The sequence below is a fragment of the Ailuropoda melanoleuca genome, chromosome 12 (assembly GCF_002007445.2).
Source record: "Ailuropoda melanoleuca isolate Jingjing chromosome 12, ASM200744v2, whole genome shotgun sequence".
In the NCBI taxonomy this organism is placed as follows: domain Eukaryota; kingdom Metazoa; phylum Chordata; class Mammalia; order Carnivora; family Ursidae; genus Ailuropoda; species Ailuropoda melanoleuca.
This window is the reverse complement of record NC_048229.1, coordinates 31,203,461-31,217,323: the sequence shown is the minus strand read 5'-3', so window position 1 is coordinate 31,217,323 and position 13,863 is coordinate 31,203,461. Positions and strand designations below refer to the sequence as shown.

The following is a 13,863-nucleotide window of genomic DNA, read 5'->3' as shown; positions in this document are numbered from 1 at the left end:
CGCCGCGGCGCACGGCCGGCGCGCTGCTTGTACACGGCCAGCACGCGCACCGCCAGACGCTGCCACGCCGGGCCCTCCGCCTCCGACGCCAGCACCTGCGCGCGGAGAACTGCGGGGAGGGTTGGCGTCAGGCCGGGGCTGGGGGAGCTTCTGGGGTCGCGGGGGATCAGTCCTGGTGGGGAGGGGGGCAGGACCCGGGAATGGGCTCCCAGGATACCCTCAGGGAGGAGAGAGACCTTGAACGTTTTGAGGGTGAGAGGTCTGGCGGTCTGGCCCTGTGTGGTGAATGCTGGAGCCTGCTGGAGGAGACAGGGTAGAGGCGAGGAGGGCAGGGCTTATGGAGTGTGAGGTGGGGTTCTAGGAATGTGATTAGGAAGGGTAGGGCGATGGAGGGCTCCTCCTGTGGAGGGGAGGCCAAACAGAGAGAGGAGCCTGGGAACATGGGACATGCCATGTGGGACGCTTTGGTTGGGGTTCATACAGGGAGCAGCAGATGCCAGAATGACTTAAAGTGTGGGGAGGGATGACTAGGGGGACCCTACAGTGGGTGTGGCTGGAAACAAGACAGAAGAGGCAGGTCCAGGGTCTCAAATGCGGCAGAGTCAAAAGATGTCAGAAGCAGAGCCCTTGGAAAAGGGTATTGCTGAGGGAGGGGCTCTGGGACAAATTTGGGGGCCCGAAGGAGGTCAGAACCTAGAATCTGAGGGTTGAGGTCAGACTGGGGGTGATTCAGAAACATATGCTCTCTGAAGAGTTGAGGTGAGACATGTTGGGGGCAGGACTCTGGCTGGCATACTAAAGCTATGGGGCAGAAGATTTCGTCCTGTGGCAGGCAGGACGAGAAGTTTCCATCTTCCAAGTCCCAGGATACCAGTGGCCAGATGATGATCCTCAGGGAGGAGAGGCCTGGGATCTTACACCATTGAGGGAAGTCACAGGCTGGTCTGGATTCAAAGGCTGGGCTGAACTCCCCAGTATCTAAGAGATCACCTGAGGACGTAGGCCCTGAGGTCATGGGGCTGGTGTGGACTGGTGTGAACTGATGAATTAGTGGACTTTAGGGTGAGCCTCTATGGGAGTGGGGCTACAGTTCAGAATCTGGGACCCTGATAGGAGGTGGAAAGTGTCTGAGACAGGCAGGACCCTGCATTCAGCCAGCACCCCTTTGTCCTTCCATCCCCAGGAGGTCCCCTTTCTCCCACAAAGATGTCCGGCTGAAGGAGGCCAGGAAATATGGGGAAAGAGGAGACATAGGAAGATAGGAAACACCCCCACTCCGCTGCCCCTGCCTGCCTTTGTCTTCTGTTCCATTGGGTCCTAGGTCAGGAAGGGTCATTTAGAGTCCCCCTTCCCATTTAAGATGAGAAAGCTGAAGGTGGAGAAGGAGGCAGTCATCAGAACACCTGAGTAGCTGCCGGCCATTTTTCTCCCCAGCACTCACCATAGTCCTGCTGGCAATACCTCCGAAGGCTCATGTGTACCCTGGTGTCCGAGACATTGCAGTAGTTTTGACATTGAGGGTCTGGGGAGGGTCAGGTGGTCTGCAGTGGGCTCCCAAGGCCTGAACCTCAGCGTCCCACCCCTGCCCATCCCCACATTCTATCTTATGGACAACTGGGGTGCCCCGCCCCTTGGGACTGGGCTCAATGGGCTGCCCCTGTATCCCCACCTAGGGGCCCAAGCAGCCCATCCCTGATCTCTCTTGCTATCAGGGTTCTCCACACCAGCCCGTCTTACCGGAGCTGTAAGCACCAGGGGTGGTAGCAAGGGGGGTTGTCGCCTCTGGAATTCCTGTGAGAGACCAAAGAACAAATTGAACCTTAGTGCCCCCTCCCCTGTGCTCCCCACCCCAACAGGACTCCAGGCATCCAGACCCCATGTCTATTCCCTTAAGGCCCAAGAGTACGAGCAGCCTTTGCTCTCCTCCTCCCGGGACCTGGAGTTGGTCCCTAGTCCCTTCTTCCTTCAGATCCAGGAGCGTGGACCCCCCCAGCCCCCTCCTCCTTCAGACCCAGGAGTCCAGGCTCCTACCCTCTTTCTTCCCAAGACTAAGAAGACTGGAATTTGAGTCCCCACCTCCCCCAAGGGCCCAGAGTCTGACCTCCAGCCTCTAGCTCCCATCTCCCAGGGACCCGGCTGTCAGCATCCTTGCCCACTGGAGTCTGGGATGTCCCCTTCCCATCCCACTTAGGACTTGCGGCCCTGCCCCTTGTAACTCACGCTGGCAGGGCATCCAGGGAGAGCGGCTCTGCTGGTAGCCAGGACCGCAGCGGTTGCATGTGAGGCCGGTGACCCCTAACTTGCAGGGGCACTGCCCACTGGTCTGGTTGCAGACGCCCCCCGTGGCCCCGATCGGGTGACACCGGCAGGCTACATGAGGAGAGGAGCTGGGGACCTGGAGTGCCTGGGCCCCAGAGGCTCCTTCCCAGTCCCCCAGCCCCCACCTCGTTAGGCCCCGGGAGTCTGGCCCCGCCTCCTTTCCTCCTAGGCCCGGCTTCAGGCCGCACTCACCCCTGCAGGCCTTGCGGCTGGTGATAGGCTGGCTGGGGTCCCTCCAGAACCCCGGCTGGCAGTAGTGGCAGTGCCGCCCGGCCGTGTGGTGGCGGCACCGCTCGCAAACGCCCCCACTCCGGCCGCCCGACAGCCGGAAGAGCTCGGAGTTGAACCTGCAGCGTCGGGCGTGCTGGTTGCAGGAGCAGGCTAGAGACAGGTCGGGGCAGCCAGGTCAGGCTCCACCTCCCCTTCTCTGTCTCTCCCCTCTCTGCCCTCGAGAGGAAATAAACCATGCGTGCAGTGAGGAGGTTGCCTGGGGTCCGTGGGTAATCCCGGGTTCCCGACCCTCCTCATTCTCAGGATGGGTGCACTGGACTGGAGTGGGTAAGCCTGAGGGGCTGACGGACCCTGTGAATGTCTGCATGAAACTGGGGGCTTAGGGAGGAGTGGCCACTCCCGGGGCACAGGCTCTAGGATCAGCCCCCAGCTTGTCCGCTCCCCACTGTGCTCCTTGGGCAAGTGACTTCTCTCTGTAGCTCCGTGTCCTCCGCTGTAAAACAGCAGTTACAGTGCCTACTTCGTGAGGCTTAAAGGAAACCAAAAGCCTGTAAAGGGCTTGACCCAGGGCCTGACAGCGAGCTGGCCCTCGCCCCTGGAGCCTCGGCACGCGGGGTGCTCACGGTAAGTGCTCAGCGTGTTTCGTTCTCAGAGCGGCTCTGCGAGGCTCGCGCTGTCAGCAGCCCATCTTACAGATGCGAAAATGGAGGCACAGAGAGGCAAAGGCAGCGGCCCCAAGTAGTGCAGCTGAGGGGCAGTCAGAGGCAGGCTCAGAACCCAGGGCTTCTGGCTGCAGAGTCTCTGCCCTTGGCACCCACGCTCCAGCGTGGCCCGCAGCTGGTGTGAGGGTGCTGTGCGGTGGACGTGTGTGCGCTCCTGGGGAGCGCTGTCAGTGAGGCCGTGGCTCTCAGACCTTACTACTTCCCAGAGTTACTGGGAAATGTGAAAAAGAAACCACACAGCTTCCAGGGCCCACCCCCAGGCCTCCCGCTGGGCCCAGGGATCTGTATTTCCGGGAGGGGGTTCATGGGCCATTCTTGGGAGAGGTTTAAGGAGTTTTTGCCTGCCAAGGGGTCTGGGAGGCTGGCAGGTGCCAAGAACACAGAGGGGCAGCAGCAGGAAGGTCAAGAAGCCGAGGCAGCTGTGTTCTTGGAAAAACAACTCGCCTCCCGAAACCTTGTTTTCCTCCCATGCAGTGGGGATCTCAGTCCCTCTCTCCCAGGGTTGTTGGGGGCCTTAAGAGGTAGCGGTATGCTTCTCGGTGGGAAGCATCAGGCTTTGGATTCTTTCTGACCTGAGGGCGATCACTTCACCTCACTTCCGTCTGGAAGACTCAGTTGGCGGGAAAGCCGGCAGCCGGCCACAGGACTCAGTCCCACCCCAGCCAAGACCCTGCTTCATCACAACACTATTGGCTTCTTACCCAGGTTCAGAGCCAAGCGCCACGCTCAGCCTGGGGCAGCGAGGTGATCCTCAGAGGGCCAGCCTCCCCAGCTCCCAGGCCCTGTCCGGGCCCAGGATGAACCAAGTCCTACCCACAGGGGCCTCCGATCTGGCTGCTGGGAATGGGCCAGAGGTGGTGGGGACAGAGGGTCTAGGAAGACCCCAGTGGGGATGAGGACAGAGAGGGGAGCCAAGGATGGTGGTGTGTAAGTTACTCGACGTGACATGGCAGGAAAAACGAGAGGAGGAACGGGGTAAAGAACTGGAGGGTGGAGAGAGGGGAGGGGTGTGCATGTGTCTGTCTGTCGGTCTGTCTGTTGGTAGAGGAGAGGTACTTCCCAGGGCCTGGTAACACACTCAGACCCTCTAGCCAGGCCTGCAGGCTGGCATGGAAGGAGGAGGGCTGTCTCTGAGGTGGGCTGCTGGAGCAACGGGGAAGGGGCCAGACTCAGGAAGCTCTGGGTCTGGAAACACCGTGGAGGGAGAGGGGGAGGAGCGGGCCTGGGGAGCGCTGGTCTAGCTGGATGGCCCAGTGGATCGCCCATTATCAAGGAAGGTCTGTCTCCCTGAGTCCAGTCCCAGCACTGTCCCTTGCTGGCATTGAGCCTTAGGGCAAGTGGTGCATCCCCTCAGGGGTCCCCCCTTCTTCATCCAGAGAATAGTAACCTTGGCAGGTGCACAGCAAGCTCTTCGGTACCGTACTGAGCTTTATTCTAAGGACTTTATGCGTATCGACCCATTGGATTTTCACTATAGCCTGTGAAAGAAAGGCTGTTACTGTCCCCACTTTACAGGCAAGGAGGAAGTGGAGGCACAGAGAGGTCAAGTCACTTGCTTGTGATCACACAGCTGGGAAGCCGAGGAGCTGGGATTTGAGCCCAGGCTGGCTGGCTCGCTGCCGAGCCCGTGTGCCTATCTGCCACCCTAGAGCGCCTAGCGTGACGGGCCCTGACAGGAGCTTGGCAGGGACAAGCCAAGACCCCCAAGGTGGACTCCCTGAGCTCAGATTTGGACCCTGCCACTTACTAGCTGTGTGTCCTTGTGCAAGGGACTTCTCACCTCTAGACTCAGGCTCCTCATCTAGGAAATAGAGCTGATGATAAAACCCGCCTGGTACATAGCAGGTGATGGGTAAATATGTACTTAGTGAGTAAGTGCGTCCCCATGTGGCGGATCTGATGAGTCAGGAGAAGTCCAGCTGTCCTGTTCCCCACACTCATTCAGGAAATGTTATTCATAGCGGCAGCATCGTAATGGGTAATGGCGTGTGAGACAGAGACTGGAGCGCCTTACTGGGCAGCTGGAAGTCAGGGTGGCAGGGACTGGGGCAGGCGTGGCAGGTGGGTGGAGTGCAGGTAGGAGGGGAAGAGGGGACGGCTCAGGAACAGTGGGGGTGAAGCAAGGAGGATGGCGCTCTGGGGAGGGAGAGAGCACACTGCCCCGTGGGGACCAGCTACCGGCTGCTGGAGAATGGGGGGGTTGGGGGGGGTGAGGGCGAGAAGACTCACGCAGGCAAGGGTGGGGGTGCCAGGGCGTGGCGGGCCGCCAGGGCCAGTCTCGATGGGACGGGCGGCAGCTCTCGCAGCCGGGGCCGGTGGTGTGATGGCGGCAGCGACAGCGGGGGGGCTGGGTGCGGGCGGCACAGCGAGCTGCGTGGCCATGGCATTGGCAGCGGCCCCTCACTCCAGCCGCTGCCAGCCCTGCCCGGCCCCCCAACTCCACGCGGAGGTGACTGACCGCCACGCTGGATTTAGGGCCTGGTGGGGTTCGGAAGGTCACCTTCTCGGGGCCCCCCAAGGCCCCAGGCCAGGCGGGTCTGCGCCACAGCAGTCTCCAGGGACCTCCGGTGGCCCAGGCGGCAGACAGGACCAGGGCTGGGGATCCCGGGGTGCAGAAGCGTAGGCTGACCGACGTCAGGAGGAAGGGGCCACCCAGGGCCAGGGTTAGACTGCCATTGCAGGTGGCCCGGGGGCTGAGGTCTGTCTCCAGGGAGAGGGCACAGGCCTGAGGACAGGAGGCCGCCATGCCAGCCAGCCGGGTCACTGGTGGGAGGCAGAAGCGGGGGCGGCCACCTGGATAGTAACATGGGTCTGCGGTGGTGGCCCGGCTCAAGAGGAGCAAGAGGGCAAAGGTCACGGGCATGGTCCTAGCAGAGCAAGTACCTGGAGAGGAGAGGAGTGACCAGGCTGGGGGCCTCAGGCTGCCCTCGTGGGTCAGCCTCTACCCCACTGCCCCCCGCCCAGGCTTTCTGAGGAACCCCCGGCATTCCACCCCCAGCCCTGCCCAAGCCCCCTCCCCGGCTGCTTCTAAGCGAGGAAAATAGTTCCATCTGGGGAGAATTACTGTTTACATAACCCAAAGGGAAAAGAACGCAAGCAAAATTGAGAATTTTGCCTGAACTAATCCGTAGCTTAACACCCCAGAGCTATTGTCAGTGTCGAGGGGTGGGGGCCCTGGGGAGAGGGCAAGGGGTGGGGACAGATGGGGAAACCTAGACAGGCCACAAGGGGGAGGGGGACTTAAAGACAGATAAAGTGCAGAGACAAAGAAATAGAGAAAGGAACAGAGGCACGGACAGCAAAGACAGACGGGGAGGAGGGGACCCAAGTCTAAGGAAAGGGCCAGGTGCAGAAAAGAACCATGAGGAGAGAGGACCGGAGATAAGGGGGAGGCTGGAAGGCCCAGAAGGATTATGGCTGGACACCCAGATCCACAGTTGGGCGGGGGGACGGAGTCCCAGGGAGTCTGGGGCCAGGACAGATAGACAGGCAGACAGGCAGACCTGGGGGCTCAGAGACACACCCAGGGAGCAAGAGGAGAACAGAGGATCTCGCTAGCCTGGCTGGTGGGGAGGCGGGGAGGCAGGGAGGGGAAGCGGAGGAGGGGCTCGGCGGGGCATCAGGAGCGGGAGGCCAGGCCCCAGGCCCACGAGGATCAGAGCAGAGGCCTTTTCCCACGTGGGGCCCTAACCTTGTTCTCCACACCCAGGGCACGGAGGGAGATTATCGCCAAACAACCCAGCGGCCTCCTCTGCAGCCACCCACCCCCAGCCTCCACCAGGGCCTTAACCCTTTCCCACCCAGGTGCCAAGCATGAGAACTGTGCTTAGGAACCGGAGGGGGTCACTGGGGGACTAGAAGCCTGGGTCACTCTGGAGCTGGAGGGGGGGGGTTAGGAAAGCAGACGCCTGAGTCCCCCTTAGAATTCAGGGTGGGAGGACCCTGTCCTTGGATTTCGGAGGACTTTCTGATAATCTTAGCCCTCCCCACTCCCGCCTGCCACCCTAGGCCTCAGGGTCCGGAGAGCAGAGCCCCCACATTCTCTACCCACCCTAAGGTCCCCGGATTAGAAGGGGGAAGAGATGTGGGAGGTGGCAGGTGGTGGGGGCGGAAAGAGAGGCAGGGCTGGGCAGGGCCAGATGCCAGGGTGTCTGAGGGGGGCCAGAAGTCCAGACCCTGGGATGGCAGGGGCTAGGAAGGACTCGGTGCTGAAAGTCCCCCCCCTTTCCCCTTCCAAGGCCAGCAGCCCCTGATGAGAAACTGCCTCAGATTTGGGGACCTTGGAGCTTTTCTGGGCCCCACTGTCCACACCCCTGGGAGTCTGTGAGGCATCTGGGGGTGCAGCTGGGGTCACAAATGCCCCCAGCCTGATTTCACAGCCCCCAGTATCCCCGCTGCGGTTGCCGCGTGCAGAGACTACCTCCCCGGCCCCGGATGACCAGCATCACCCTCCGCCCCTCCCGACCAGCCTGGCGCCATTTTGCGCACTTGCGGCCCCGGGCATTTGCCCTGTCCCTTAGTGCCAGCCTCGTCAAGGACCTGGCCCCCATCTCCTACCTCTCCTTTCTTGCCTGGGTGGTTCACGGGGTACCATTTTCTGGCCCTTAGCACCTTGGACAGCCAGGCCACGAGTTCCCCGGTGTTCCTAGGGGATCCAGAAGCCAGCCCCTGCCCATCTGGGAACCCAGATGTCCAGCCCCCAGCTGCTACCCCTCTGGGAGCCGGAGCCCACTCCCACCCCCCCTTTAAGGAGCAGAGTCTAGTGGTGCTCCCACCAGACCTATCGTTAGGCCCCGATGCCTCGGCGGTGAAGGGGTCGACTCCATCTGGGACCCAGGCTCCTTTTCCCCGGCTTTTTTGCACGCACCCTGCCCTTTGCCCCTGACGTTGGCCAGACCTGCACCCAAGAAGAGAGCGTCCTCTGCAGTCAGCGCCTCGCGTGCTCTTTCCTCCCGCAGTAGCCGCAGCGGCCTGGGCTCTCAGGAGTGAGTGCCGAGTGGCTGAGTGGCTGTTGTCAGGCCCCAGGCTAGTGGGGGTTCTGGGCGGGAGCTCAGAGCAGAGCCCGCAGAATCCAACACCACCACCGCTCCCCCCCCACCCCCGCCCCAGTCCCCTCGCCAACCGCAGCCACACTCTCCCCACAGGGACCCCAGCCAGCCACACCACCCAGGACTGTGTGGGACGCAAGGGACGTCACCTCAGGGGGGCCCAAAACCAGGTGCCCCGAGCATGCTGGCCCAGGAGGCTCAAGGCAGTTAGGATGGGACAGCGGCCCCACAGGCTTCCCGGGTCTGGGGTCCCTGCTGCATTCACACTCAGACCCCTGCCCCACCGACTCCCCATGGCAGGCAGGCAGGAGGCAGGCGGGTGGCGGGGCTCAGCCCACCACGCAGTGGTGCGGTCCATCGGGAAGGGAAGGGGCTGACCTGCCAGGCGCTGGGACCCCCCAGCCAGCACCTCCTTCCCTCTGGACCTTTCTGTCAGCTGTGGCTAAACCGAACGTTAAGACGAGTCACTTTCCTTTTGGAACGATCTGGGCGGTCACTGGAAAACCCCAAAGAATTGGGCCACTTTCTAAGAAGGTGGGGAAGGCAGTGAGGAGGTGAGAATCCCCGGGCCTCCCTCCTCCTGCATTGCAGGGAGAGAGCAGGGACCCCGAGGGGGACAGGGACAGAGCTCAAAGCCAGCCTCCCCATGGCCAGTTTCCTGCAAGGCCTCAGTCGTGAAATTTTCATGCAAATATGGCTGTCTACCATTACAGACCCACTGGTTTTGACTAGAAAAATAATGCTTTCCACCCCTTCCCTGCTGAGAAAAGCAAGGGTCTCAGACATCTGTCACCCTGGCTTTGCGTGCATTTATTGTGGCGCTGCGTGGACCCTACCCTGACAGGGATTTGCCCCCCTACCTGCTGTCGGGAACCTGTCCTGGGGTCAGGAGGGCGCAGCCAGGACAGTCTGTGATTGCGGTTCCAGGGGACCCTCCCTGCACCACTGTGAAGGGACCAGCCTGGGCAGGAGCTGGGACAGGGACATCAAATTTGAAATTAGGCTGTGGGGAGGAGTTGGCTGTATGAGAAGGGGGTTGGGGGCGGAGACACCCCCAAATCCAAGGGGGGCATACCGGTTTGGGGACAGGCGGTATGAGCGACAGGGTAATACCATGCAGTATTCACCGCCTGCCTCCCTCCCTCCTGTGTGCCTGCTACCCCCTCAAACTTGTCCATGACCCCCCCCCCCGCCATTGTCAGGCTTACAATCTAGAGGAGAGATTGCTACAGAAAAATAATGAGTAATTCTGTTCTAGAGAATGGCGCTTTGGAGCAAAAGCAAGCAGGGAAGTGGGGGCGGGGCGGGGTTCTAGAAGGGACATGTGGGCTGAGACCTGAAAGCGGTGAGGGCAAGCCACCCAGGCATCATCAAGGCAGGAGCTACCAGAGCAGAGGGAATGGCCAGAGAAAATTCGAGAAGGTTTAGGTCTCGCTTTATTTTCCTCCCCACCTGGGGACAAGAAGTTTCTTAAGCTAATGTGACCTGGATGGAGGCTTTCTTCCTCACTTTTGTTTTTCACAGCCTGAGCTGCTTGAGGTGATTCGCACCCCTGAAGGTGTCTTGCGGGGCGGTGTGGGGGGAAGGGCAGAAGCCGCCGCTGGAGCTGAGAGGAAAGAATTCTCCAAGATGGGAAGAGACTTTTTTTTTTTTTTTGGAGAAGGACGCGTTCCTCAAGTATTGGGTATTTTCCCCCTCACGGTGCCCCAGAGAGGAGGCAGGACCTCCCTGGGGCACAGCTACGTGGTGGCTCAGCAGGGTGGGACCCCCAGCTCTGGGCTTACGGAGATCTTTTATCCCTGCCTCAGTGGCCCAGAAATAACAGAGGCCCCACAAGGCAGGGCGGGTCGTCCTCCACGGATCACTGGACCGAGACTGTGTATCCGACCGAGCGCTCTCCCTCGGGAAGACTCGAAAAACCCAGGACAACGACGGAGAGCACGCATTCCTGAGCCACACTGCCCGCGGTTCAGATCCACGCGCTCCTTTCCTAGCTGTGTGACCCAAGGCAGGTTTCTGAACCTCTCTGTGCCTTAGCGTCCTCATCCGTTAAATGAGCATAACAACGCGCGCCTTCTCGCCGGGGAGCACGACGTCTAACCGAGCGAAGACAGGCCCGCAGTCTCATACCCGAACCTCTTTAGACGGACGTGTTTCAGAGCTTGTGTGTGGGCCCCGTGGCGGGGTGCGGGGTCTGGGCAGCAGCCCATAACGCCCCGTTACGGTTTCTGCAGCAAAACACATGGGCATCACATTAAATCAAGTCTCCAAGTAGCCACAGGTCACTTCAGGCCACATTTTGTCCCCCAGCGAGTTCAGTTCAGATTGGGGTTGGCCACCAGTCTGCAGGAAGGTGGCCAATAAGGAAGCAGGGACTGGGCGGGTAGGTGCTGGGGCCCGCGCTGCAGCCCCAGCCCTGATGCGCTGTTGTTCTGGGACTTTCCTGACAAAAAGCCAGGAGGGGGAGCTCTTGAGACTCCAGGACAGGGGGTGGTCGCAGGACCGGCAGCTGGATTCGCAAAGCCCAGAAATGAAAACACGGGGTGCCTTATTTAGATGTGGTGATAATTTCTCAGTGGTGAGAGCATTAAACCAAGTGCAGCCCCCCCCTTTTTAAAGTAAACTCCACACCCAACATGGGGCTCAAACTCATGACCCCGAGATCAAGAGCCACCTGCTCTACTGACAGCCGGTGGGGCGAAGTGTAAGTCCTTGTGAGTGCGGGCTGTGGGCAACTGCACGGGTCACCCACCATGGAGGTGGTGCTGGGCAGTGGGTTACCTTTGCCCTGAGCCGCTGCTTCCCGCCCCCCCGCCCGGGCTCCAGTCCCTGCTCAGCTCACCTGCCCTGGCTTTGGGACCTGGCCGCCCCACAAGCTGGCCCCAGGCAGGACCTAAGCTGAGCAGGCAGCATGACAAGGATTGGGACAGAGCTGTCACCAGCTCAGGGAGAAGAGGGGCTCGTTCTTTGGCAACAAAAGCAGCGGGCAGGGCATTTCTTGTACCCCCCCCCAGTGGAGGAAGGGTGATGTCTTACTTAGGCCTGTTGTGGAAGAGCCAGCTAACCTCACAGGGGACCCACACTGAACAAGAGACATTTGAGGAGGACCCAGAACTGTTCAGATTTCCCAAAGGGTCAGATTACTAAAGTGAGGAGCCCTGGAATATTGGAGGAGGAGGAGAGCTGAGGCAAGGCCCACGGAACCCTGCCATTGAAGGGGGCTGGCAGAAGGAGAGATGGGGTGCCTGCAGGGGCGGGGACAGAAGGCAGAGCATGAAGAGTGGGGGTCCTGCCACCCAGTGCTTGCTTCTGCACAGGCCCACAAGACTCCCAAGCTGCAGCCACAGGGAAACCACAGGTAGAGGGGGGAGCAGAAAGCAGGTCAGGACGCGCTGGACACCCCTAGACTTGCTTGGTGGAGCTGAACACGGGAACAAATGATTTGGGGGTGAACGAGTCTCAGGTGCCCCTAGCCGTCACCCCTGACTGTGTCCTCTCTCCTCCCCGCAGCCATCATGGGATTCCGGGCCACTTGCCCTTCCTTCTCCACCATCTACTTCCTCTTCATCCTCTTGGTGGCATCCACCATCTTCCACTGCCATCACCGCCTGGCCCTGGTGCCCGCCCCCTGGGCCTATTCTGGCCGCGTGGTCCTGCCCCCCAGACACCTGCCCCCGGGGGGCATGTTCACCATCAACGCCAAAGGCCGCCTGGGGAACCAGATGGGGGAGTACGCCACCCTTTACGCCCTGGCCAAGATGAACGGGCGGCCGGCCTTCATCCCGGCGCAGATGCACGGCATGCTGGCGCCCATCTTCCGAATCAGCCTCCCGGTCCTGCACGGCACCACGGCCAACAGGATCCCGTGGCAGAATTACCACCTGAATGACTGGATGGAGGAGCGCTACCGCCACATCCCGGGCGAGTACGTGCGCCTCACCGGCTACCCCTGCTCCTGGACCTTCTACCACCACCTGCGAGATGAGATCCTGCGGGAGTTCACCCTGCACGACCACGTGCGGGAGGACGCCCAGAGGTTCCTGCGGGGCCTGCAGGCCAAGTGGGCCCGGCGGGCGACCTTCGTGGGGGTTCACGTGCGCCGGGGGGACTACGTGCGCGTCATGCCACGGGTGTGGAAGGGCGTGGTCGCCGACCGGGGCTACCTGCGCCGGGCCCTGGACTGGTTCCGAGCCCGCTACCGCCGCCCCGTCTTTGTGATCACCAGCGATGACATGGCCTGGTGTAGGGAGAACATCAACGCCTCCCGTGGGGACGTGGTGTTCGCCGGCAATGGCCTCCGGGGCTCCCCCGCCAGGGACTTCGCGCTGCTTTCGCAGTGTAACCACACCATCATCACCGTGGGCACCTTCGGGATCTGGGCCGCCTACCTGGCGGGCGGGGACACCGTCTACCTGGCCAATTACACCCTGCCCGACTCCCCCTTCCTCTGGATCTTCAAGCCCCAAGCCGCCTTCCTGCCCCAGTGGGTGGGCATTGCTGCTGACCTTGGGCAGGCGGGAGAGAACTCCAGGTCATGATGCTTCCCAGCTGGGCAACCTCAGAGAAGTGACAACCTCTCTGGGCTGCAGCATACCACCTGCAAAGTGAACCTAATACAGAACTTACCTCCGCAGCTCCCGAAGCGAGTTCATTGAGTGTCGTTTAGCAAGACGTTTTAAGTGTCTCGGGAACCCGCCAGAAGTGCTGGCGGCAACCAGGCACGTGGGGGGCGTGTCCTGAACTTTCAGGGCGCTTTAAGATGGAAACGTACTTTTTTTTTTTAAGATTTTATTTATTTGACAGAGCCAGCCAGCGAGAGAGGGAACACAAGCAGGGGGAGTGGGAGAGGAAGAAGCAGGCTCCCAGCGGAGGAGCCTGATGTGGGGCTCGATTCCAGAACGCTGGGATCACACCCTGAGCAAAAGGCAGACATTTGACGACTGCACCACCCAGGCGCTCCGGAAACGTACTTTTTGCCCTCTCCTTGTCTGTAGTTTCGGGAGTATGTCCAAATGTTTTGCCCTTGCCTCCTGGGAGGGCTCGGTGAAGCCGTTCCTACCCTCAAGTTAAGGGGAGCCACGTGTCTTGGGCAGGTAAGAATTGAGGCTTGGGGTTTCATGGGGCCTCATCATGAAAGGGAGAGATCCCAGGATCTGAGAGGATGAATCTTGGGGAGGTGCCCTCCGTAGGGAGGTGAGGTCCCTGGAAGTGGGGGTGGGGGCCTCACAGTGCCGACAGGACTCAGGCAGGACTCCACACCACTCGGCCCGCGGCAGCAAAGACACCCAGAGTCCAATGTCCTAGAAGTGGCGGGCGGACCTCAGGGGGCCCCAGAAACAGAAGCAGGACCATGTTAGCAGCCACATGCGCATGGATGGCCTCACCCCTCGGCACTGCCTATGCCCCCAGGACCCAGAGCCACTCCAAGAAACACCCCTGGGGACAAAAGTTGGATTAGGTGATCACAATCAGGGTTTCCCTGTGTTCGGTGCATTTGGAATTATGGAGATACCAGTATTTCTATCGGTGTCATATTCCTTTTT

The 13,863-nt window shown here is 60.8% G+C and overlaps 2 protein-coding genes across 5 annotated transcripts in view; one reads left to right on the top strand and one right to left on the bottom strand.

The window, feature by feature from the left end:
- Positions 1-6,347, bottom strand: part of NTN5 (netrin 5) — a 7,113-nt gene extending 766 nt beyond the window's left edge. The window contains exons 1-6 of the mRNA XM_034638983.1: positions 5,502-6,347; positions 2,512-2,700; positions 2,221-2,370; positions 1,738-1,791; positions 1,442-1,522; positions 9-109 (exon numbers count right to left, since the gene is read on the bottom strand). Of these exons, the coding sequence (XP_034494874.1) occupies positions 9-109; positions 1,442-1,522; positions 1,738-1,791; positions 2,221-2,370; positions 2,512-2,700; positions 5,502-6,135 (1,209 nt within the window). The 5' untranslated portion in view covers positions 6,136-6,347. The remainder of the gene's footprint in view (positions 1-8; positions 110-1,441; positions 1,523-1,737; positions 1,792-2,220; positions 2,371-2,511; positions 2,701-5,501) is intronic.
- Positions 1-13,124, top strand: part of LOC100472596 (galactoside 2-alpha-L-fucosyltransferase 2) — a 29,580-nt gene extending 16,456 nt beyond the window's left edge. For 3 of the 4 annotated variants that reach the window (XM_011223250.3, XM_034639585.1, XM_019798246.2), the window contains one exon: positions 11,831-13,124. In XM_011223250.3, coding sequence (XP_011221552.2) covers positions 11,836-12,858 — 1,023 coding nt within the window. In that variant the 5' untranslated portion in view covers positions 11,831-11,835 and the 3' untranslated portion in view covers positions 12,859-13,124. Of the gene's footprint in view, positions 1-2,676; positions 2,878-11,830 lie in introns of those variants that run through there. The other variant, XM_034639586.1, reaches the window with a different exon arrangement.
- The last annotated feature ends 739 nt before the right edge of the window (positions 13,125-13,863 follow it).